At 44.5% G+C, this 23,068-nt stretch overlaps 1 protein-coding gene across 4 annotated transcripts; it reads left to right on the top strand.

The window, feature by feature from the left end:
* The first annotated feature begins 5,062 nt into the window (after nt 1-5,062).
* NME6 (NME/NM23 nucleoside diphosphate kinase 6) lies at nt 5,063-22,371 on the top strand. Of its 4 annotated transcripts, none has more exons than XM_037528462.2 (6): nt 5,063-5,284; nt 8,009-8,205; nt 10,063-10,165; nt 10,685-10,724; nt 11,454-11,614; nt 11,891-17,026. In XM_037528462.2, exons 2-6 carry the CDS (start codon nt 8,116-8,118, stop codon nt 12,055-12,057), a joined length of 561 nt encoding a protein of 186 aa, XP_037384359.1. In that variant the 5' UTR covers nt 5,063-5,284; nt 8,009-8,115; the 3' UTR covers nt 12,058-17,026. The 4 variants fall into 4 exon arrangements, with proteins under 4 accessions (XP_037384359.1, XP_037384331.1, XP_037384340.1 ...); XM_037528434.2 differs by having other exon boundaries at nt 5,252-5,284; nt 8,109-8,205; XM_037528443.2 differs by lacking the exon at nt 5,063-5,284 and adding an exon at nt 5,291-5,341 and having other exon boundaries at nt 8,109-8,205.
* The last annotated feature ends 697 nt before the right edge of the window (nt 22,372-23,068 follow it).

The raw sequence follows: 23,068 nt of genomic DNA, 5'->3' as shown, positions 1-23,068 counted from the left end.
ATGACTTGTGCCATGAGCTCCCCCTGTTCTTATATAGATCATGAGTAAATGACCACAGAAACCTAAATGAGAGAATATCTGCCTCAAGAGAGGCAGTATTTATGATCTGAGTGTTTTGGTCATTATTTTAGCTGTATATATGTAATGTAAGTGACATAGTTTTCAAAACAGGAGGATCAGGTTTGGAAAATTTCAATAATATCATAAAGGAGATTCATAAATATATTCAAAGAAAATTCACCAAGCACAATACAAAGCAATACCTGGTGACAGTTAAGTTTTCTAAATACTTTATAAGCACCCACTTATTTAAGTCTCACAACAAAATTAAGAAGTACATTCTCATTTACAGGCAAAGAAACTGAGGCCTAGAGGGCTTCACATAACTCCATAGTGAGGAGTCTATTAGAGTAGATCACATAAATCCTTAGGGAAAACATATAACTATGGTCCTAGGAAAATACATGTACACTCATGTACACATTAAACTGAAAAGGAATGAAGATGCATGCTTGTTTTAATAAACATGCTTATTTCTTAATATGTTTTCATGCTTTATTCACTTCCCCAAAATTAAGCTGCAGACTAATGATATCACCTAGCACTAAGGTCATTTACTCCACACAATTTACTGGTAGAAATTATAGTCAGATTTTTCATTTTTTTCTCACTTCTTAGGAAGCAGCTTTAAAAGTACGACTAGAGGGCCTCCCCGGTGGCGCAGCGGTTGAGCGCTGGGTTGCGAAGCTGCCCGCGGCCTCTGCAGCGCCGGTTCAATCCCCGGCTGCTCCCGGCCACCGGAGGAGGGTCCCACATGGCGCGCAGACCTCTCCTGCCGCCCGCTGCTCCCCTCAGCAGTGTACTTCGCTTCTGCCTGCTCTGCTCCTCGCTCTGGCTCTGGTGAATTCTCTCACCCTCCCGTGCTTCTGACTGTACCCAGTGCATGTATAAACAAGCAAACAAATAAAAAAAAAAAAAAAAAAACATGCCTCTTTAAAAGTATGACTAGAATAAGATTTTTTTAATAATGAGATTCTTGCCAAAAGTTCTGAAATGAACCTAAAAGCAACAATCATTAATTTTTTAAAATGTCTCCCAACTATAATGCAAAATCAGAATTAGGAATTATTTGACTTAATTATCTTCTTGAGGTCCCATGCTGCAGAGATCCCACAATTTTAGAGAAAATTTTTTAGATTTGACAGCACTGTTCACTCTATAAATATATTTTCCCTCCCTCAAATACAAACTGAAAATGTGTGCACAAATAAAGCAGGTGGGCAGAAATTGAATATGATGGGAAAATTGTTTAGAGCAGGGAGGAGCTAAGTGTAATGGGCAAAGTAGACATATCCACTGAAATCACTTTAGTGAAGTCTAGTCTGTTGCATATGACCTGCAACTTCAGAAGCATCCTTTTATCACATGCTTTTAATTAAAGTCATCCAATTACATGGAAATATCCAAATAGCAATATAAAGCATACACAGAATGGCTACAACACCTTCCTTTTGCCCTCTAATTCAACTAAGAGGAGTTAGAGCCAAGTCCAAACATTGACTTGCCACTTAGTAGCATTGGACCTTAAGAAGGTTGTCTAACTCAATAACAAAAACAAAGAGAAACCCCACCAACTGGGAGAACATTTTGGCACACAACACTAATGATAAAGAACTGATCACAAAAATCTGCAAAGAGCTGATGAGACTCAGCAACAACAAAGAAAATAATCCAGTCAAAAAATGGGCAGAAGAGCTAAAAAGAAACTTCTCTGAAGAGGAAATGCAAATGGCCAACAGACATATGAAAAAATGTTCAACATCACTTGTAATCAGGGAAATGCAAATCAAAACTACCATGAGATACCATCTCACACCAGTGAGAATGGCACATATTAAAAAAACTAGCAACAACAAATGTTGGCGAGGATGTGGAGAAAAAGGAACTCTTCTGCACTGTTGGTGGGAGTGCAAACTGGTCCAACCACTATGGAGAGCTGTGTGGAGATTTCTGGACCTACTAAACATAGAGCTTCCATATGATCCAGCAATTCCACTCCTAGGTATTTACCCAAAGGACACAGAAACATCAATTCCAAAGAGCACCTGCACCCCTATGTTTATAGCAGCACTCTTTACAATAGCTAAGCTTTGGAAACAGCCCAAATGCCCAAAAATAGATGACTGGATCAAGAAGATGTGGTACATATATACCATGGAATATTACTCAGCATTCAAAAAAGATAAACACATGCAATTTGCAGCAACATGGATGGCGCTGGAAGGGATCATGCTCAGCGAAATAAGCCAAAAAGAAAAAGAAAAATACCGGATGGTCTCACTCATAGCAGGAATCTAGAAAACTTAAATAAGGGACCAGGAAAATGAATATAAGAAAGTGAAAATCAAAATCAACAAAAAACTATGAACCAGAGACACTTTTTGGGGGGTGGGGGGCGGGAGGGGAAGGATTGGGGTCAGAATGGGGCGTTTGCAATTGTATGGGGGAATATAAAAATAAAATTTAATATTAAAAAAAAAAGAAGGTTGTCTAACTGAACAATAATGGATAGAACAATTAGACAGAAAACTTAAAGTAAAATAGAAGACTTGAATAACTATACTTATACAGGCATGAAATACTGACCATCACTCCAAACTCACCACATCCCAAACTGAAATCATGTTTTTATTTAACCCAATCTCTTCACCAATTCTCAAAGACACGAGTCAAAACCAAAGAGTTATCATCATCTCTGTTAGAAAGCAAATGCTTCTTAGTCTGATCCTCTAGTTCTATGAGGAAGTATTTCCCCTAAAATTTCCCCTTAACACTCCTGGTATCTTCCACACCTCTTCTCCCCTAGTTGAAGCTTCAGTGACAGAGACTAAAGCAAGGGCAGAACAGCCCCTTCTTCCTTCTTTATTTTGGAAACCAGACACTCACAGTTTCTGACATTCCATATTAGAAATTTTGTAAGAATAGGCACCGCCCTTTGGCAGAGATAGAGGGATAAATTTTATTCAAAGGGCTGTGTCCAAATGATGCCCAATGATGTGTGGCAGAGAATGTAAAACAAGAGAGACCAGGTAAGGAAAGTGGGGATTACAAACTCACGTGTAAATCGAAGGTATGATGGGACTAGTAATTCGAAGCATTTTAGATATTACTAAAGTTGGTCATGGAGGCCTCCCTGGTGGCGCAAGGGGTTAAGCACCGCACTCTGAAGCAATCTGCAACCTCTGCAGCACAAGTTCGATCCCCAGCCAGCCAGGGAGCAACCTACATGGTGAAGCAGACTTCTCCTGTCTCACCGCTGCTCCCCTCAGCAGTGTTTTCATTCAATCTGCCTGTTCTATTCCCCTCTCTGTCTCTGGTGAATCCTCTCACCCCCCGGAATTTCTGGCCTGTACCCCAGTTCTTGTATGCATAAATAAATAAATCTTAAAAAAAAATACCTATAAAGTTGGTCATGTTGAATGTTGACACTAAGTTATGTTCTCCAACAGCTCAATCAGTATTAATTAAGCTGACCTTCAATCTCCACTTGCATGCCATTTATTTCAGTTGGTTCTGAGCCTGCATTCAGAGAAAACATGTTATTTTTGGGTCTTCCTTAAAACCACATCTGCCCTTTTAGTATTTTTAAATATTGTGTGTGCTTATTTTGTTGAGAATGGGCAAAGCAACTATAAAATATGAAATTAAAGTCTTCCACATTGTAGGTGTAAGAAAGTTGAATAAGTAACCATGATCTAAAAATTGGCAAAGTCCATATAGTTCAGAGATATGTTAATGAAGATGAAAGTACAATACAAAATTGAACCTGGTGCATTTGAAAAATAAGAATTAGGGCCTCCCTGGTGGCATAGGGGTTAAGTCTCAGTGCCATCATGCTATTTCCGCTGTGGCCTGAGTTTGATCCCCAGCCAGGGAGCTAACCCATATATGGCACAGCAGACCTCTCCAGTCTTCGCCCCCTGATCCTCTTGGCAGTGTATTTCAGTAAATCTGCCTGCTCTGCTCCCTACTGTTTCTCTCTCTTTTCTCTCTCTCTCTCTGTCTCTCTCTCACCTCCACACCTCTCTGGCCTACAGCCCAGTTCTTGTATGCATGAATAAATAAAAAGAAAACTTAAAAAAAAGAAAAAGAAAATTTAATCTAGAGCTGTGGTCAGTCACACAATGGAAGTTTATTTTCATCCTGTAGAGATACCATAGACAAGTGTCTTCAACAACCCGATAGCTGAGAAGTGGCTATTCCTAAAGACAACTTGAGCAAAAACACTGCCAGAACCACAGACCCTCCTTCCAACATTCCAGGAGTAGAACACCTGTATCTGCGGGTGCTAGAGTCAGTTGTTTTTGTTTTTGTTTTTAATTTAAGTGACTATCAGTTACAGTTTATTTTCATTCTTCTCAAATTCAGTGATTTCCAACAAGAAAAAAAAAAATGTTATCATCCTTATCCAACCTGCCACAACTGTCCCCTCTTCGTATATAAAGAGTAAACAAGGAGTAAATACATCCAGTTCTCATTTTCTCGCCCGGGACTGCTTCATTACACTCTAGAATAACTCACCTCACATTCTGCTGCCCTAACTCTTCAGTACGGCCTTCCGACTAGTACCCCTCGCTCCTTACGTACACCCGGACCCCGGACAAGGATCCTCCCTCACCAACCCCTATCAATTATGCACCTTGGTGTCCGTGTATCGCTCCGACCTCGACAGAGAAGCTGCCTCAGCCTCGCGATCGAGCGAACATATTCTTTACTCTCCAAGCAACTCAGACAAATACTGGGCACTAATTATGTCCCAGCACAGCCCTAGACAAAGAATCAAGAGAACGAGTCGTTTAAGGTCCGTCCCCGCGGCCCCAAGGGCAGGCGCTGACCCCGCCGGGCGGCCACACCAGCTCGCCCGGGCTGCGCAGTCCGCGCTCCGCACGCCGCGCAGGGCCCGCCGGCGCCGCTGGTCCTCCCTGCCGCCTGAGGGCGCGCGAGCTGGGCGCGGAGGGGCAGGTCGCGCGCGAGATACGTCATCCTCTCGGCGAGACCGAGGCGCCGATAGTGCGTCCCTCCTGCCGTAGATTGTCCGAGCCTTTTGGGGCAGCTCGGCCACTGCCCAGGACTCAGGGTCACCTCGCTCTGCTGCGGCTCGTTCGCCGGTTCCTGGCAAGGACCCCCGAGTCAGGGTGCCCAGCGGATGCCTGCAGGGTCCCGCTGGTGCCCACAGGCCAGCTAGCGCGGTGCCTGGCGATCGGCGCTGCTGTGGGAGGACCAGGTGAATCCCGACCCAAACTCCAACCGGACCCGGGCTGCGAATAGCCCAGAATCTAGAGTGAGCTTATGCCCGGGTTACACGGGTTGGAGTTGCGTGGCCGCAGGCCTAGAGGAATGGAGTGGTAGCGGGGGAAAGGGGTCGGTGTCAAGGGCTGAGGCTGTGAGCATGGAGGGCTGGAGAGCGGGACCCTAGGCGCTGAGGGTTGGAGGCGTAGTTGAGGGGTAGCAGGTCCCCCCAACGCCGGGCGGGACTAGGGACTTGGCCCCTGCCATCCTGGAAGCAGAGGAATGGGTGTCGGAAGTGTGGGGTGAAGTGTCCCAGAACCATCCAAAATTAGTAATTGGTTAATGGAATGATCTTTAAGTTGAGCAAGATTTTGGACTTGGTAGCATTTATTAAAAACCACGAGCCAGGACAGCCATAACATAGAAAAATTATGAAAGTGCCACGTCCGCCCCTGGAGAACCTCTAGCTGTCTGGCCTTGGAAAACCAGGTTCATTCATTAATATATTCAACAAATACTGTGAACACCTACTCTGTGCTATAAACTCTGTGTGGTACTGAGGATATGATGATGAGCAAAACAGACTTTTCATGGAACTGTCCTAATGGGGAAGACATAACAAGAAAACATGCAAGAAGCCATAAGGAAATACAACAGCGGAAATGAGCTAAGATCTAGTGGATGAGTAGGAGGTAACCAAAGGCTGTGTGGACTGCAGAACTGTCTCACACAGACAGGTCAGAAATTCTTGGACTGTAAGGCCTATGAGGCTGGAGTAAAAGAAAGTTAAGGAGTGTGGGCTTCCAAATGAGGCTAGAGAGATCGGCAGGAATCAAAATATGCAAAGCCTGGTAGGCCTTGCAAAGGATTTGGGTTTTATCATAAAAGCAGGACATATGTTAAAGGGTTAAGAAGGGGAATGATATAGAATTCGAATTAATTTTTAGTTCACTCTAGCTGTTATGTGGAGAACAGATTGTAGAGGGTGGCAGATACTCTCCAACAGTACAACAGACTCCATTGAGGAGTCTGATGCAGAAGTCCAGGGAGGGATGATGATGTCTTGGGGTAGAGTAGTGACACTTGAGTGGTAGAGAGTTGTTTGGATTTGAGATATATTGGGTATGTAAAAATTCCAGAAATCAGTGATAGTATAGATATGGAAGATGAGGGAGGGGAAGTGTCAAGACTGTTTCTCCCTAAATATATGGCAGAGACTCGCCACATGGGATATTGGGAAGAATGGATTGGTTAATCTTGCACTCGTTAGACTGGGCTTAGCTTTGTGGTTTGAGTAGGTCATCAAGCTGAAAGTTGTAGGAAGGACTTGAGTAGAAGAGACATCAGAGAGTTTCTTTGTTTGGACCAGTCCCTAGCACCATATATAACATGACTTTCAGGCTAAGAAAAATGAGCCTGTCCCTATGTGTGTTCATGGAAACATCTATTTATTGGCAAGTTGAGGGGCTCTACCAGATAATCTTTTGAGACCTAGTCCTTAGTTCTGTACAGGTGATCAATTTCTAACATGTAAGAGTTTGACAGTTGGAAGAGAATGCAAGTTCTTAGTCCAGTGTATAAAATACTTTAATGCTCATTGTGTCATTTCCACAATTATTTATTCAACTCTTACACCATACTAGACACTAGAATTATATTTAAAAAAGTAGAATAAGACTATATGGATTCAGGGCCTCCCCTGGTGGCGCAGCAGTTGAGCGCTGAGTTGCGAGGTTGCCCACAGCCTCTGCAGCGCCAGTTCGTTCCCCAGCCGCGGGCGAGGGTCCCACCAAAAAAAAAAAAAGAAAAGAAAAAAATACTATATGGATTCATTTAGTGTATATAATTGACTAAATTACAATCCAGGTAGTTTTACCTACTTCAGATGCAAAATGGTTACAACTAGTTCCTGACTTTGGAGTTGGATGTATATCCTTAAGCCTTGCCATTGTAGACAGGAGAGATCCTGGTCTATTTCTTTGATTAAATGAAAAATGGTCTGTATTCAGCAGACTTTTTGATATTCTGGCAACATCTGATTCTTATCCATCCAATCTTCCAGTTCTAGAATTGATGGGAGAACATGTGGAATAGGGAACCTTAAGTGTGGAAACAGTTATTACACCCTAATGATCAGGCTGTTTAGGTATGTAAATTGTAAATCCTTTGTAAAATACAAAGGAAAGTTAGGAAGGAAAGGGAGTATTGGCAAGAGTGGTAGTATTTACATTTTTTTTTTAATAGTATTGAAACTTTTTTTTTTAAGATTTATTTTTATTTATTTATACAAGCACTGGGTACAGTCAGAAGTGTGGGAGGGTGAGAGAATTCACCAGAGCCAGAGCGGGGAGCAGAGCAGGCAGAAGGACCGAAGCACACTGCTGAGGGGAGCAGCAGGAGGCAGGAGAGGTCTGCGTGCAATGTGGGACCCTCCTCCAGTGGCCAGGGAGCAGCTGGGGGTCGAACCAGCACTGCAGAGGCTGCGGGCAACCCAGCGCTCAACTGCTGCGCCACCGGGGAGGCCAAGTATTTACACTCTTGAATGGATAACTGCTTTATAGCTTTACAGTCACAACCCACATTATGTACTCTGCAAGGTAACTTGAAAGCACCCTCTACTATTCTCTTCCCTCAAATCCCATAAATCCAAATGGGCAATCAAATACAATAATGTGTACAGCTTTACTATATAACTGTCTTGTGTTTTTTGAATCTCAAGAGTCGGAGGACTGGCTGATTTACAAGGCTGTATGGCTCCAGAGTAGGAAGGGTGGGAAATGGAGTACTGATGCATCCCTAATCCAGCTCTCTGATGGCAGGAGTGAGATGACCTCAATCTTGCGAAGCCCTCAGGCTCTTCAGCTCACTCTAGCCCTGATCAAGCCTGATGCAGTTGCTCACCCACTGATTCTGGAGGTAAGAATAAATCCTAAGTCTCTACTGTATGCCTGGGCATTGCTTCTGCTTCAGGCCATAGGGCCACCAGTAAAGACTGACAACACCGTCCTGTGCTAGATGCTGTGGAAGCTATGAATCTGTTGAAGAAATAGAGCAGATATAAAATACGATAAAAAAGCCAGTACAATGGGAACTAAATCTCAAGACAGTCTATGTATATTAGTGTCCTTTTGCTACATAACAAGTTACCATAAACTTGGCAGCTTTAAACAGCACTTATTTATTATCTCACAATCTTGAAATATATAGGTCGAGTAGACTCAGCTGGGTTCTTTCCTTAGGGTCTCATAAGGCCACACTCAAGGTATCAGCTGACTGAACCCTTATCTAGAGATCTGGGGAAGAATTCACTTCCAAATTCATTCAGTTGTTGCTAGAACGTGTTCCTTGTGGTTATAAGATGATGTCCCCATTTCCTTGCTGGCTTTCAGGTGGTGACTGCTCTTATCTCTGGAGACCATTCACATGCCTCATTACATGGCCCACTCCATCTTCAGGACAGCAACAGTGCATTGAATACTTCTCATGCTTCAGATCCCTCTGACTTCTCCTTTAGCTTCCAGCCAGATAAAACTCTGCTTTTAAAGAACATATGATCAATTAGGACAATCTGGATAATCTCCCTTTTAAAACCAAATCAACTGCCGGGCGTGGTGGCGCGCGCCTGTAGTCCCAGCTACTCGGGAGGCAGAGGCAGGAGGATCGCTTGAGTCCAGGAGTTCTGGGCTGCAGTGCGCTATGCCGATCGGGTGTCCGCACTAAGTTCGGCATCAATATGGTGACCTCCCGGGAGCGGGGGACCACCAGGTTGCCTAAGGAGGGGTGAACCGGCCCAGGTCGGAAACGGAGCAGGTCAAAACTCCCGTGCTGATCAGTAGTGGGATCGCGCCTGTGAATAGCCACTGCACTCCAGCCTGGGCAACATAGCGAGAACCTGACTCGCCAAAAAAAAAATAAATAAATAAAAATAAAAAATAAAAAAAAAATAAAACCAAATCAACTGAGTAGTCACCTTAATTACACTTGCATAATTCCTTTTGCCATGACTCTAACCATATTGTATTATATTCACAGTCCTAGAAATTAGGGTATGCAATCTTAATGAGGCTGGTTGAGGGTCATTTAGGATTCTGCCTCCTATAGGTTGATAAGTACTAGGTGAGCAACACTGCTGAACAAGCCCTCCATGATGCAGAGGAAGACCAGAGCAGTCAGAAATGGTGGCCTGCAGTGTGGAACTCAGCCAGCCTCAAAAGAAGGGTGGACTTTGATTAGTGTATGGCACAGCAGGTGTTCCACAGAAGGGAGATGCCAAGTCAGGAATGTATGTGGTGGGTCTGAGTGCCACAGGCAAACTGAGTTGGGGGCACTAGAGAATAGAAAGTGGTAGAGAGCATTGCAGCTGTGAGCACTGGACTAAGGTGGTTGCACTGCATCCCTACTCAAAAACTTCTGACCCCAGTGTGACATATAAGTTGTGGTATTTTTAATCTATCAATTCTGATAATTTGGAGAGTAGGAGAAACTCAAGAACACTATCAAGATACTTTTATGACTGTATAAATGATGTTCCTATGGGCTTGAGTTCATGGAATACAGGAATGGAGGGGCAAAATAGCATTCCTGCCCCCCTCCTCCTGAGTTTCGCACTCTGGCTGTGTTATGGAAGGTCATTACGTCACCCTACTTCTTTCTCTTTTGACCCACCAGGACAGACGTTGAAGTCCTGGGCTCCAAGGGGTCCTCGTGGTTCTTTTAATCAGACTGGACCTCCTGTACCTTTGACTGATTTGTCTTTGGGTGGTGTTTATCCAGGCTGTTCATCAGCAGATTCTGAGCAACAAGTTCCTTATTATACGAATGAGAGAACTTCTATGGAGGAAAGAAGATTGCCAGAGGTTTTACCAAGAGCATGAAGGTAGGATCAACTTCCCTCCTCTGAATGGGAGGCTTCTCTGTCTCAAGATGTATGCAGTTGTATGTCTGCCACTTGTAGAAATGCTGTCAGTTTTCTCTATTTATATATAAACTTTTCTGATTATCAGAATTTGAAAAAAAGATTCTAGGAAGGTTCAATCTCACAGTTCCAACCAGAAGGTTAATTTTATGTCTTGATAATATCAGTAGGTAACATTTAGTGAGTGTTTACTCTGACAGATGTTCTCCTAATGCTCAAGATTTTATTTAGTTCTCCCAATAGCCATATGAGGTAGAGATTTTTTTGTCCCTGCTCCACAGATTAAGAAATTGGATTAGGAAAATTACCTTACCCCAAACTGCACAAGATGTAAATGGAAGAGCCTGGATTCAGACCCAGGTTATCAGACCCCGAGGTCCTTGTTCTTCCCTCTAAAAGATTTTATTTTTCAATTAAGGCAGAAGTACAAAAAGGTCTCTTGGGCACCAGTGTCTTGATGAAGGAACTCTCTCTTTGCAGGGCGTTTTTTCTATCAGCGACTGGTGGAGTTCATGGCCAGGTACATCTAGTTTTGTGTTGTTGTTTGTTTGTTTAAGAATTTTAATCAGGAGCTTTTTTTTTTTTTTTTTTTTTTTTAAATTTACGCAGAAGTACTAGAGTATAGGCCAGAGGTGCGGGGGAAGAGGATTCATCAGAAACAAAGTGGGGAGTAGAACAGGCGAATCCACTGCAATATACTGCTGAGGGGAGCAGTGGGCAAGATAGGAGAGGTTTGCTGCACCATATGTGGGTTATCTCCCTGGCCAGGGATCAAACTCAGGCTGTGGCTGTGATAGCACTGAGACTTAACCCCTAGGCCACCAGGTTGGCCCAAGTACTTCTAGTTTTGGTTCCACATATTTATCCTCTGAGACATCTCCTCAGCCCACTAAATACACTTATTTATTTCACTTACCACACTAAAGTTGTAGTCAGTACCAAGTATCTGAAGAAACATGGGCTTGGAGCTCTGACCAAGCCAACACTGACCTGTTGGCCTCCTGTCGCATTGTGGTTACTGATCCAGTAAGTGTAGAATTGTTGAGTGTTCCCTAGCAACTCTGCTGATCTCTGTGATCTTGCTTATATATCAGCAGAGGCCCTCCATCACCTGTTTAAAGTCACATTGATACTCAGCTAAAAAGGCAAGGAAACTCAGAATTAACATACCTATATTGGTGCCCTGCTCACAAAGTGCCTTCTTAGACTAGATAGGCATATTCCTGACATGTGCTCCATTTGTTCACAGTGGGCCAATCCGAGCCTATATCCTCGCCCGCAAGGATGCCATCCAGTTCTGGAGGACAATGATGGGACCCACCAGAGTGTTTCGAGCACGCCACATGGCCCCAGATTCAATTCGTGGAAGTTTTGGCCTCACTGACACCCGCAACACCACCCATGGCTCTGGTGAGTCTTCCTCCCTGACAATAACCCCAAAAAAGGAGGTATTTGGGGGTTGGTAAACAACTGTACTGTGGAGTTGAGAGCCAGGTCCCCCCAGTGAACTTTCTTCCTAATTGTATTTCTGGCCCTTTGTGGCCTAAAGACTTTCTTTAAGTGCCCTAGGACTATGAGGCAGGCAGAAGTAGAGACTCCTCTTTCTGAACCTAGTTATGACTGCCTCTTGCTGTCATCCTGCACTCCCTATGAGAGAACCCCTTCCCTGTATTACCTCCCTTACAGACTCAGTGATTTCAGCCAGTAGAGAGATTGCAACCTTCTTCCCTGACTTCAGTGAACAGCGCTGGTATGAAGAAGAGGAGCCCCAGTTGCGCTGTGGCCTTGTGCGCTACAGTCCAGAGGGAGGTATCCACTGTGCAGCTGGAACAGGAGGTCCAGGACCAGCCTGATGCAGACCTGTCAGTGTGTATTGATCAGTGGCATTGCCCAACATTTTCTTATAGACCTCTGGCCTAGAGTATTTTCCTTGGACCAGGAAATCTTTGGGCTCTTGCTGCCATCTCTATTGGGCTCCACTACCAGCCCAGGAACTTAGTGCCTCACACCCACCTCCTCCAGAATCTGGCTCTCTATCTACCTCTTCTCTGGAATGTTCATGCATGGTTCAGAGGGACTATGGCTCTTCTTTTTTGCTGAGAACTATTCATCCTTTCTCAAGGAGGAGCTTGCCTAATTGACTTGCCTAAAAAATGCATTGACTCTGTGTAAGCACCATGTCAAGGAGCTTTTTCCCTTTTCTTCTTAGAATTTTGTGGTTTCCTATCTAATATTAAAATCTTTAATCCATTTTAAGTTAATTTTTTGAGCAAAATAGGGGCCTAGTTTCATTTCAAAGCCATTGAAGATTCCAAAGAGTTTCACTTTATATGAAATAATTGTTTACTATTTATTATACTAGGTATTTCAATGAAGAAATTTTAAGTATTTATGTTCATTAATTTTTAAAATAACCCACTCCTTGTTAATATAAATAATATTTTTATTAAGAATATCTGTATTTTCCTTTAAAAATCAGTGGCAAATGAGGCATTATTTCACATTTTTGCAAATTTCTTTAATGTCCAACTTAATAGAAGAGGTCGAATTTCCTATCTGCTTCTTTATCCAGTCATTATGGTATCTGTCAAGCACAATACAGGTTTATTAGCAGGTTAAGTAACAATGAATCCTTCTTAGATCTGTCAGTTTATTACTTATGTAGACAGCAAAGGGGAAAGTAGCCCAAAGTGCCAGCTCCTCATGACTCTTATACAAAATGACACAAAAACAAAAGCTACCAGGTGACTTCATCATTAATGATAAGACACATTGTTGCTGAGGAGCCAATTCTACACTGCAGTTAAGGGATTTTAGAGCCTACTGCTATACCAAGGGGGCCAGAAGAGAAAGTGACATATCTCATCCAGACTCCAAAGAGAACCAAGAAGATGAATGGGAAATGGCATCTGAGCGACAATTCATAAACCTCCCAGGCTTTCTTGTTCCAGGAAGAGCAGTGTACATTCTGCCAATGTAGATATGCACAGGATCACTAGGGGAGAGCCATTGCCTATAACTGTCAATCCCAACCTTTCACATGTCAATATAGGAATTTATTTTGGGGGGCCTTCCTGGTGGCTCAGGTGGTTAAGCACCGCACTATGAAGCAATCCGCAACCACTGCAGCACAAGTTCGATCCCTGACTGGCCAGGAAGCAACCCACATGGCACAGCAGACCTCTCCTGACTCACCCACTGCTCCTCTCAGCAGTGTAGTTCAGTCGATCTGCCTGTTCTGTTCCCCACTCTGTCTCTGATGAATCCTCTCACCCCCTGCATCTCTGGCCTGTGCCCCAGCTCTTGTGTGCATAAATAAATAGATCTTAAAAAAAAAAGAATTTATTTTGGGTTCTCCCTGGTGGTGCAGGGGTTAAAGTCTCAGTGCTATCAAGCTGTCACCAGCCACTACAGCATGGGTTCAATCCCTGGCCAGGGAGCTAACCCACATGTGGCATAGCAGACCTCTTATCTTGCCCACTGCTCCCCTCAGCAGTGTATTTCAGTATATCTGCCTATTCTGCTCCCCACTCTGTCGCTGGTGAATCCTCTCACCCCTCTCACCTCTGCCTACACCCAGTTCTTCTATGCAAAAATAAATAAAAATAATTTGGTTTAAAGTAGTCGTTTCCTAAGACTTCCTAAAAAAAAATTCATTTTGGAAATGTAGACCATCTACCAGATACTCTAATTGTACTGACAGGGATTTGGACTAAAACTGTTCTATATGTCTTAGACAACATCAGATGAGCATGACCATGACTGTGACTCCCAGTAGAATGACCATGCCTGCTCGGAATACAGACTATAGCCAGGCTTCTCATTTGCAGCCAAGGCAGTTACAAGTATTACTAACCCAGATGCAATAAGAGATTGGCAACTGTAGATACCTCACCTCAAATCGCCAAAAGTACAAGTATGGGATCTGGCACAAAGAGAAAGTTCTGTGTGCCTTCTTCACACTTAGCTTTCAGGAAGCCCTGACACCTCTTTCTCTTGTGCCTGCATGGGAGATGGGAGGACAGGAATCTTTCTTTGTATTCTTACCCTGCCTCAAATGGCCACCAAGAAATCTAGGGCAACACAATTGCTTATCACCACAAGAAAATTTAGACTGGTTTGTCTATTGTAGACAAGTATAGGCCTAACATTTGCGTACGAAGTAGTAGCAATCTGAGCGGCAGCATTTTGCTAAGGGGGTTGACGGTCAAACTGTCAATCTCTATCCTTTGCAAAATGGTCTGTGCAAAATATATAAAAGAGTTCAAAAATGACAAGATGTGGCTTAAGAAAATCACATCAGTGTCCAGGAAGTTAATCTTGTTTGTCATTTCTGGTGGAGACTATTCACTCCTGCAGCTGTTGGAAGGTTTCTGTGAGTTCTTAGATTAAGATTTTTCATTGGCCTTTTATCGAGTTGAAAATGGTAGAAGCTGTCTGGATTAAAGTGACCAGATGCACTTCAGATAAAAGCTGAGAAAAAAATTAATGATCCCACTTCCCACCCTTGACATTTCAGAGTCTAAGTCATTCTCTTCTCACTTGCCAGAGTTCTTACTCTTCTTCCAGAGCCAAGTAATCTGGTCTATGTGACCAGTCCCTACAACAGTCACTTCTCCAGTTCCTCCCACGTCTTACCCACACCATATACCCAAACATCCTGGATGGCTAGCAGTTTCATCCTAGAATACATCCCTCATCATGATGTGTGGGCCACGCCAGCAGGGCTATTTTAGAAGTTGTCACCTCATATTTAGGATCATTGTCACCGAAATCCATAGCTACCCAAATCCAGCAAGCATACCCAGACAGCACAAAATTAACACTAGGTTAGAGTCACCTACCTCCTGGTTCTTTGTAACTTGAAAATTCCAGTAATGTGATTTTCCAGGGACAGGCATAAGAAGAAAATAAGTAGCATGAGAAGGAGTTACGTACTCATCTGAGTCTCTTTCAATAGTCGGAGCCTCCTCCCTTATTCCCTAACTTATCATTAAACATTCTATTCAAATGAAGGGTACCCTTCCAAGAGGTTGCCACAGCTAGAGCTCTAACTACCTGTACTAAGTGTGTGCTCTACAGGGAACTGAGCCTTGGTTATGTAGTATCCTTTTCAGTTTTTCTTTTGAACTTTAAGTGGCATCAACTGCTTGGAGATGATATGGGGCATGAAAAGTCCAGCAATTATTTCTGGTAACTATTCACTCCTAGGTAATTTTTACTATAAGGTGATACCATTGTTGATTATGTGTGTTTAGGGAATCCAAATATGCAATAGACCATCTAAGAGTTCTTGAATAGTAATGTCCACATATTTAATGCAGGCAGGATGGCACCCTGGTTATGTGCCCAGAAGTCCTCTTTGTCATTCAATTGCAGAACTGACAGTAAGGCACATTTGCCAGATTTCCCTGGCCTCATGTGCTAGAATCACTGTAACTTATTTGGAGGCTTGATCTTGAATTATAAATGGATTACCATGCCCTGTGCAATGGTGTATTCACATGGCTATATTCCTTACCTGGGTAACAAGTTTAATTAACTTACTGTTTCCATTGATGTTTATCATTGCATGGCCTTTTTCCTTGGGCATCCACTTGAGTCATGAACAGGGAATATAGCCCTGGGCAATCTGTTGCTGTAATGTTTGTCCCCACAAAGACTGAGACTTGACATCAAGTTGTCCTGCCGCCAGACACCAGGCCCATTGCCAGTCCATTATGTGCTACCCACAAGTCAGTAAAAAAATGTAGCAGTGAATTTTAGGGAGTGTTTACCAAGATAAGCACCATAGTCTATACTCCACCCATTGAGAGAACTCTACCTGTTCTCTCTCTTTTTTAAAAAAAGATTAAAGATTTATTTTTATTTATGCATATAAGAACTGGGCTGGAGGCCAAAGGAGTGGGGGGTAGAGGATTCACCAGAGACAGAGTGGAGAACAGAACAGGCACATTGACTGAAATACACAGTAGCTGAGGGGAAAAGTGGTCAAGTCAGGAGAGGTCTGCTGTACCATGTGGGTCACCTCCCTGGCTGGGGATCTGCAGTGGCCAGGTTGTGTCTTAAGATCTTGTGCCACCAGGGAGTTCCTGAGATTACTGCATTTGGAAGGTGACTAGCCACTTTTTCCTGTAGATGTTGACTCCATCAATGTCCACTTCTTTTCTGAGCACTTTCTATTTTGTTGGTGTTTGCATTTTTTTACAGCTTGTTAAGTGGTTAAACCCTTTTGCATCTACCAACTTTTTATTTGGTGTGAGGGTCATATCCTCACCCATGTTGGTCTTCTCTACTATATTACTGCCACCATGTGGCTGGGTCAGGGGAGTCTGGTGGGCTCCAAACTGTTCATTGTCCCATTGCCACTGTCTAAACCTTGGCCTTTCCCCACTGGTAGCATCCCTTATAGTTAAGAGAATTTGTTTTTAAAGATTTATTTTTATTTATTTATGCATAGAAGAACTGGGATGGAGGCCAGAGATGCGGGGGATGAGAGGATTCACCAGAGACAGTAGGGAGCAGAAATACACTGCTGAGAGGAGCAGTGGGCAAGACAGGAGAGGTCTGCTTCTCCATTGGGTTAGCTCCCTGGCTGGGGATGGAACTCATGTCACAGTAGCTGCTGATAGCTAGATAGTGCTGAAACCTAACTCCTGTGCCATTTGGGAGGACCCAATTAAGAGAATTATTAGTCAGATTTAAAGATTCTATTTACACAATGCTCTCGGCAAGCTATGGATGTATAGAATGTCCACCAAATGAAATAACACAGACTAGTTTTGTTTTTTTTTTTAATAGAGGCATGTTTATTTATTTGTTTGTTTGTTTGTTTGTTTTGTTTATACATGCACTGGGTACAGTCAGAAGCGCGGGAGGGTGAGAGAATTCACCAGAGCCAGAGCGGGGAGCAGAGCAGGCAAAAGGACCGAAGTACACTGCTGAGGGGAGCAGCGGGCAGCAGGAGAGGTCGCCACGCCATGTGGGACCCTCCTCCAGTGGCCGGGGAGCAGCCGGGGATCGAACCGGCGCCACAGAGGCCGCGGGCAGCTTCGCAACCCAGCATTCAACCGCTGTGCCACCGGGGAGGCCCTAACACAGACTAGTTTTAAGAACCAAGATAGAACCGTTGTCAACTGAAATATCACCTTTGTAACCTAAAAAGAAAGCCATGAAACACCACCTTTTAGCCTGGAGATTAGAAGTCAAAGAATTGCTGTAGGAGCAAGTAGGACTAGAGCCCCAAGCAGTGTGGCTCTTTTTTTGTTTTTATTTTTTAATTGTAAGATAAACAAGGACCACATTTAACATGAGTTACAAGTTTGCCACCCAGCTATAGTTTTAACACCAGGAATTTAGAGTACTTTGAAAATGGCAGGAATTTTTCTTTGACTGCCAGAGGGATTTAGTTTTGTGAATCCACCCACATTATTCAAAACTTTACTTGACCAACTGGTCTCTGAATCAGTCACTCTTTATCAGTCACTCCTGCTGACTGTAGATAACAAAGAAGATAGAGAAATTAAGAGGGAAACTTTCAGCTTGCCAACCAACAGGATATCATTTGTATAGTGAAAACATTGGACAATGCTGTTAGTACATAATTGGGAGGTCCTTAATTCTGCAAGTTGAAGTGCTGTGATATTAATGAATTCAGATATCCTTAATTACAGATGTATACTGCAAAACCTAGGCCAAGCACTAAAAATATTTTAAAGAAAAGTAAACCAAGTAAGTAGTAAACCAAAAGTGGACATAAAACATAATCATAAAGAGGCCTCCCTGGTGGTGCAAGGGGTTAAGTCTCAGCACTATGAAGCTATCCGTAGCCACTGCAGCACAAGTTCAATCCCTGACCAAGGAGCTAACCTCTCCAGTCTGGCCTGCTGGTCCCCTCAGCAGTGTATTACAGTATATCTACCTATTCCCCACTCTATCTCTGGTGAATTCTCTTATCCCCTGCACCTCTGACCTGTACCCCAGTTCTTGTATGCATAAATAAATAAATCTTTAAATAAATAAAACATCATCATAAAGACAACCCAAAAGAATGCAGAAAAAGGCAGCTGTCCTCCCAAGACTGCCTATCTGTGTCTATGCAGGTGTCTCTTTTTTTCTTTCTCCTTTTGCTATCAACCCTGTCCTTTCAAAATGTTAAAAAAAAATAATAATAATAATAATAATAATAATAGAGGAGCCTCCCCGGTGGCGCAGCAGTTGAGCGCTGGGTTGCGAAGCTGCCCGCAGCCTCTGCAGCGCCGGTTCGATCCCCGGCTGCTCCCCGGCCACCGGAGGAGGGTCCCTCATGGTGCACAGACCTCTCCTGCCGCCCGCTGCTCCCCTCAGCAGTGTACTTCGGTCCTTTTGCCTGCTCTGCTCCCCGCTCTAGCTCTGGTGAATTCTCTCACCCTCCCGCGCTTCTGACTGTACCCAGTGCTTGTATAAATAAATAAATAAATAAACATTTAAAAAAAAATAGAGGGCAGGTAAAATAAAATATAGATAGAATGAATGAGAAATAACTATAAAATGTTAGGTCATAATCCAAACATGTCAATGATTACACTAACTATGAGCAGCCTATATAAATCAGCTTTCTACTCTGCGAAGCAGATATTTTCACATCCGGGGCCTTGTTGTCCAGGGAAGGACTGCCTCTTCCAGGGGTTGTGGATTCCTCCAGATAGCAATCACTCCCTCCAGCATACCTTTCATGTGAAAACTAACTATCCCCCATACTCCACACCTTTCTGTGCATGTGAGACTTTAAGCCCCTGTCCTAATCACCCCAGGGTCAGGCATCAGACAATTTGGGCCAGTCCCTACACCCTTCACCCATTGAAGTTATTCAAACTAGCCAGTCCTATACCTGGTCAGCCCACTTAACCTTGCCATACCCATTCCTTCCCTCAAAAACCTTAATAAAGGTTTTCCTTTTTTTTTTAAGCTTTTTTTTTTAAAGATTTATTTATTCATATAAGAACTGGGATACAGGCCAGGGATGTGGGGTGGTGAGAGGAATCACCAGAGACAGAGTGGAGAACAGAACAGGCAGATTGACTGAAGTACACTGCTGAGGGGAGCAGCAGGCGAGTCAGGAGAGGTCTGCTGCGCCATGTGGGTTGCTCCCTGGCCGGCCAGGAATCAAACTCATGCTGCAGAGGCTGTGGATTGCTTCATAGTGCAGTGCTTAACTCCTTGCGCCACCAGGGAGGCTTGTAAACTATCCTTTCAATGGCAGTGGTTTCCTGGAAGCATCTTACAACAATGAAAGGCAGGAAGGGCTGAGGCAGAATGAGAAGGAGAAAACTGATCAATAGAAATTTAACTGTAGGTGACTTTGTATAAAGATAATATAAATTTATTTTTGGTATTCTTGCTTCTTTTCTGTGTTTGAAATTATTGCAAAGTAAAATGTTAAAAAAAATTTGAGGTACAACATTTAAGGTAAGCATTACATTCCTTTTATTTGTAACTTGCTCCTTATCATTTCTGCCAGCATCCTGTCCCGCTCTGGCCAGGAATGACACAGAAGCAGGGCAGCACACAAGAGACCAGGGGAGTACAGGTGGGGCACCAGAAACCAGGACACCCCCAACTCCCTCAGAATGATGCTCAAAATCCCAGAGGCCTGGAGAACAGTTTTGGAATCTGCCTGGCAACAACAGAGGAAATCTGAAACCTACCATTCCAGCTGCTCTTTTAAAGGCCAGGTGGAAGAGGTCTAGTGGAGAGAAGTCTTTGGACACTGACCAGTTTTGAACTATCAGGGAAGTCTGGTCTGTGTGGATATGTGTTGTTTTTTTTTTAACATCTTCCCATAGGGAAAGTTTTCTTTTTTTTTTTAAAGATTTATTTATTTTATACAAGAACTGGGGTACAGGTCAGATGCGTGGGAGGGTGAGAGAATTCACCAGAGCCAGAGCGGGGAGCAGAACAGGCAGACGGAGCCTGTGCCATGTGGGGTTCTCCCTGGCTGGTGGGGAATCGAACTGGCACTGCAGAGGCTGCGGACAGCTTCACAGCACGGCACTCAACCACTGCGCCACCGGGGAGGCCCCTGGATATGTGTATTTTATTTAACTTGTCCTTCTCTGATGGCAATTCCAAGTGTATTCCTCTGCCTATGCTCTGACAGGTAACCCCCCAGCACTGTGCCCTGAGAATGACCCAGACTAGTGTCTCCTTTGAGTGCCTCATTCTCTCTGATTCAGATTCATCCCCCTTTGAAGCCTTTTACCTTCCTAACCTAATTAAAACCTTAGACCAATCCCTTAAAGGTTATGTCGTTCTCAACTTACAGATAGGGAAATTGAATCCCAGAGAGGTAAACTTACCTGCCCAGAGCCACACAGCCACAAAGGCAATTGCTCTCAGACTTCTAGAGTCCTCAAAGTTCTCTTTACTCTGCCCTCTTGAACTGACTTAAAGTGCCCTACCACCTCTGGAAAGCCCCCAAACTAAATCTTAAAACCTCAGAGGAGACTGTCAAGGACAGGGTCCACATGGACCTTGCCTGAAAACAAGCCCAGTCTTCCTCCTTGGCATAGCAGGGCTTGGGGAGCCAAGAGAGGCCCTCTCTTCATCCACACTCATTGTCTCCTGCCTTCCCTACCTCTTGCTCTCTCTGTGGTTGCTTTCTGTTTCCCTCCACTGAGGCTGCTCTCTACTGACCTCAGTGGACTTCATACTTGCCCAAATCATGGGGAACCATTATGAGTTCTCTCCCTAGGGCTCTTGGTCTCCTACAGTATTCTAGCTACTTTTTAAAATCCACAGTTCTCCTGGCCTTACAGTACTGACAAGTGCCCCTGCCTACCTCTTCCCCCCACACCGTGGAGACCTCTCACATTCTCTGCTTATTTTCACACCGGGCCCCATCATCTAAACCCACCTAGGATGAGTTGGAGGGGCTCTGCAGGGCTCCCACCTAGTCCTCAGCCATCATGGGCTGGATTCTCTAGAAGCAGGGCCTGAGGCCTATGTTTGTTTGTTTTCGAGGGGTGTTCTTAGGAGGAGGAAGGTGAGAGAAACAGGGCAAGGGAAAAGAAGGAGCTGGATAATGAAATGTTGTAGTCTATCTTGAGACCAGCTTCAGCCCGACCCCACCAAAAGCCCCAGAATCCAAATTACACCACTCCTTTAGTCCCAACTTGAGGCAAGCAACTGGGGCTTTTATATCCCCTCATCAAATCAGCGCCGGGTACAGACTGCTAGCAAAGGGCAACACCCTTCTCCCCACCTCCGCAGGCATTTGTGGGGAGACTGTAAAGGAAGCTATGAAGGGGGCAGCTACAAGAGCCATTAACCACTACTCAGACATTCTAAACAGCTTGTGGGTGCGATGGCTGCAGCCCAGGGAAAGGGAGCTGAGCAGAATATTGACAGTGAACACTACAGTAGCTCTTCTCCCCAGGTCCTGCCCAGGGACCAACATCCTGCTGCCACTTCAGAACCAGTGTATTCAAAACTGAACTTGTGGTCTCTTCCCTTCCCTCATCTCCAACCTACCAATATGGGCAACAGTGGCATGATTCAAATGGGGACTTCTGGGAGATATGTGACACACCTGAAAGTCCAAGGGGTGAACAGGAAGACATGGTTTTCCACCAACTCTCAGGAATCATAGGATGTGGCTGCTCCTGAGGTTCAAATTTCCTAGTATCTCCTGTCTGCCCTGGAACAAAGAACCTCAGACGCTGCTGGTCAGCTTCCGAATAGAATGGCCAGTGGGCAGGTCATGGATAATGTCTGAAACACCTTGTTTTATTTATTTTTTTAAATTTATTTATTGGGTCTCCCTGGTGGCGCAGCGGGTTGAGCACCATGCTGTGGAGCTGTCCACAGCCTCTGCAGTGCCGGTTCGATACCCGCCAGTTGACGAGAGTCCCACATGGTGCGGCAGACCTCTCCTGTCACACTGCTCCCCTCAGCAGTGTATTTCGGTCGTCTGCCTGTTCTGCTCCCTGCTCTGTCTCTGGTGAATCCTCTCACCCTCCCACACCTCTGGCCAGTACCCCAGCTCTTGTATAAAAATAAATTAAAAAAAAAATCTTTAAAAAAAAAATTGCCCCCTCCTCCCCCCGGTGGCACAGGTGGTTGAGCACAGTGCTGTGAGGCTGTCCGCAGCCTCTGCGACGCCGGTTTGATCCCCGCCAGCCAGCAAGGGTCCCACATGGCACAGCAGACCTCTCCTGTCGCGCCCGCTGCTCCCCTCAGCAGTGTATTTCATCATTCTGCCTATTCTGTTCCCTGCTCTGTCTCTGGTGAATCCTCTCACCCTCCCACGCATCTTATGCATACAAGAACTGGAGTATAGGCCAGAGGTGCGGGGAGGTGAGAGGATTCACCAGAGACAGAGTGGGATCGACTGAAATACACTGCTGAGGGAAGCAGTGGGCAAGACAGGAGAGGTCTGCTGTGCCATGTGGGTTAGCTCCTTGACCAGAGATCAAACTCAGGCCACAGTGGCAATAGCTTGAAAAAACACTGATGTGTCTCAATGCCAGAGGAAAAACCAGGAGCTGTAGCTTTAGCCAAAGTTAACCTTTTCAAGGGAAATTAGAACTATATGGGCACTGTGCTAGCAGGCCAATCCTGGGAGGGACAGTCTCTGTGAGTATTCAAAAAATGCCTGTCCCTCGCCCACTGTCACCTCCATATGGGCAGCAGCAAATCCACAGCATCCCCATCCGTACTGCCCACAGAGTAGATCTCCTTAAGTCCTCACTGGGTGTTCAGTGAGGACAGCAGGAGGTGTGTGAAGGGCCTGGAGAGGAACCCTAGGAATGGAGACGCTGGCCTCGACCTTTTAGTCCTCATCCCAGACCCTCCTAAATGGAGTAGCAGCTCCTCCCATCTCTT

This window comes from Talpa occidentalis, unplaced genomic scaffold, assembly GCF_014898055.3.
Source record: "Talpa occidentalis isolate TD23 unplaced genomic scaffold, MPIMG_talOcc4v2.1 talOcc4.10, whole genome shotgun sequence".
Taxonomy (NCBI): Eukaryota; Metazoa; Chordata; class Mammalia; order Eulipotyphla; family Talpidae; genus Talpa; species Talpa occidentalis.
The sequence above is the reverse complement of the archived record's forward strand: the minus strand, read 5'-3'. Positions and strand labels throughout refer to the sequence as shown.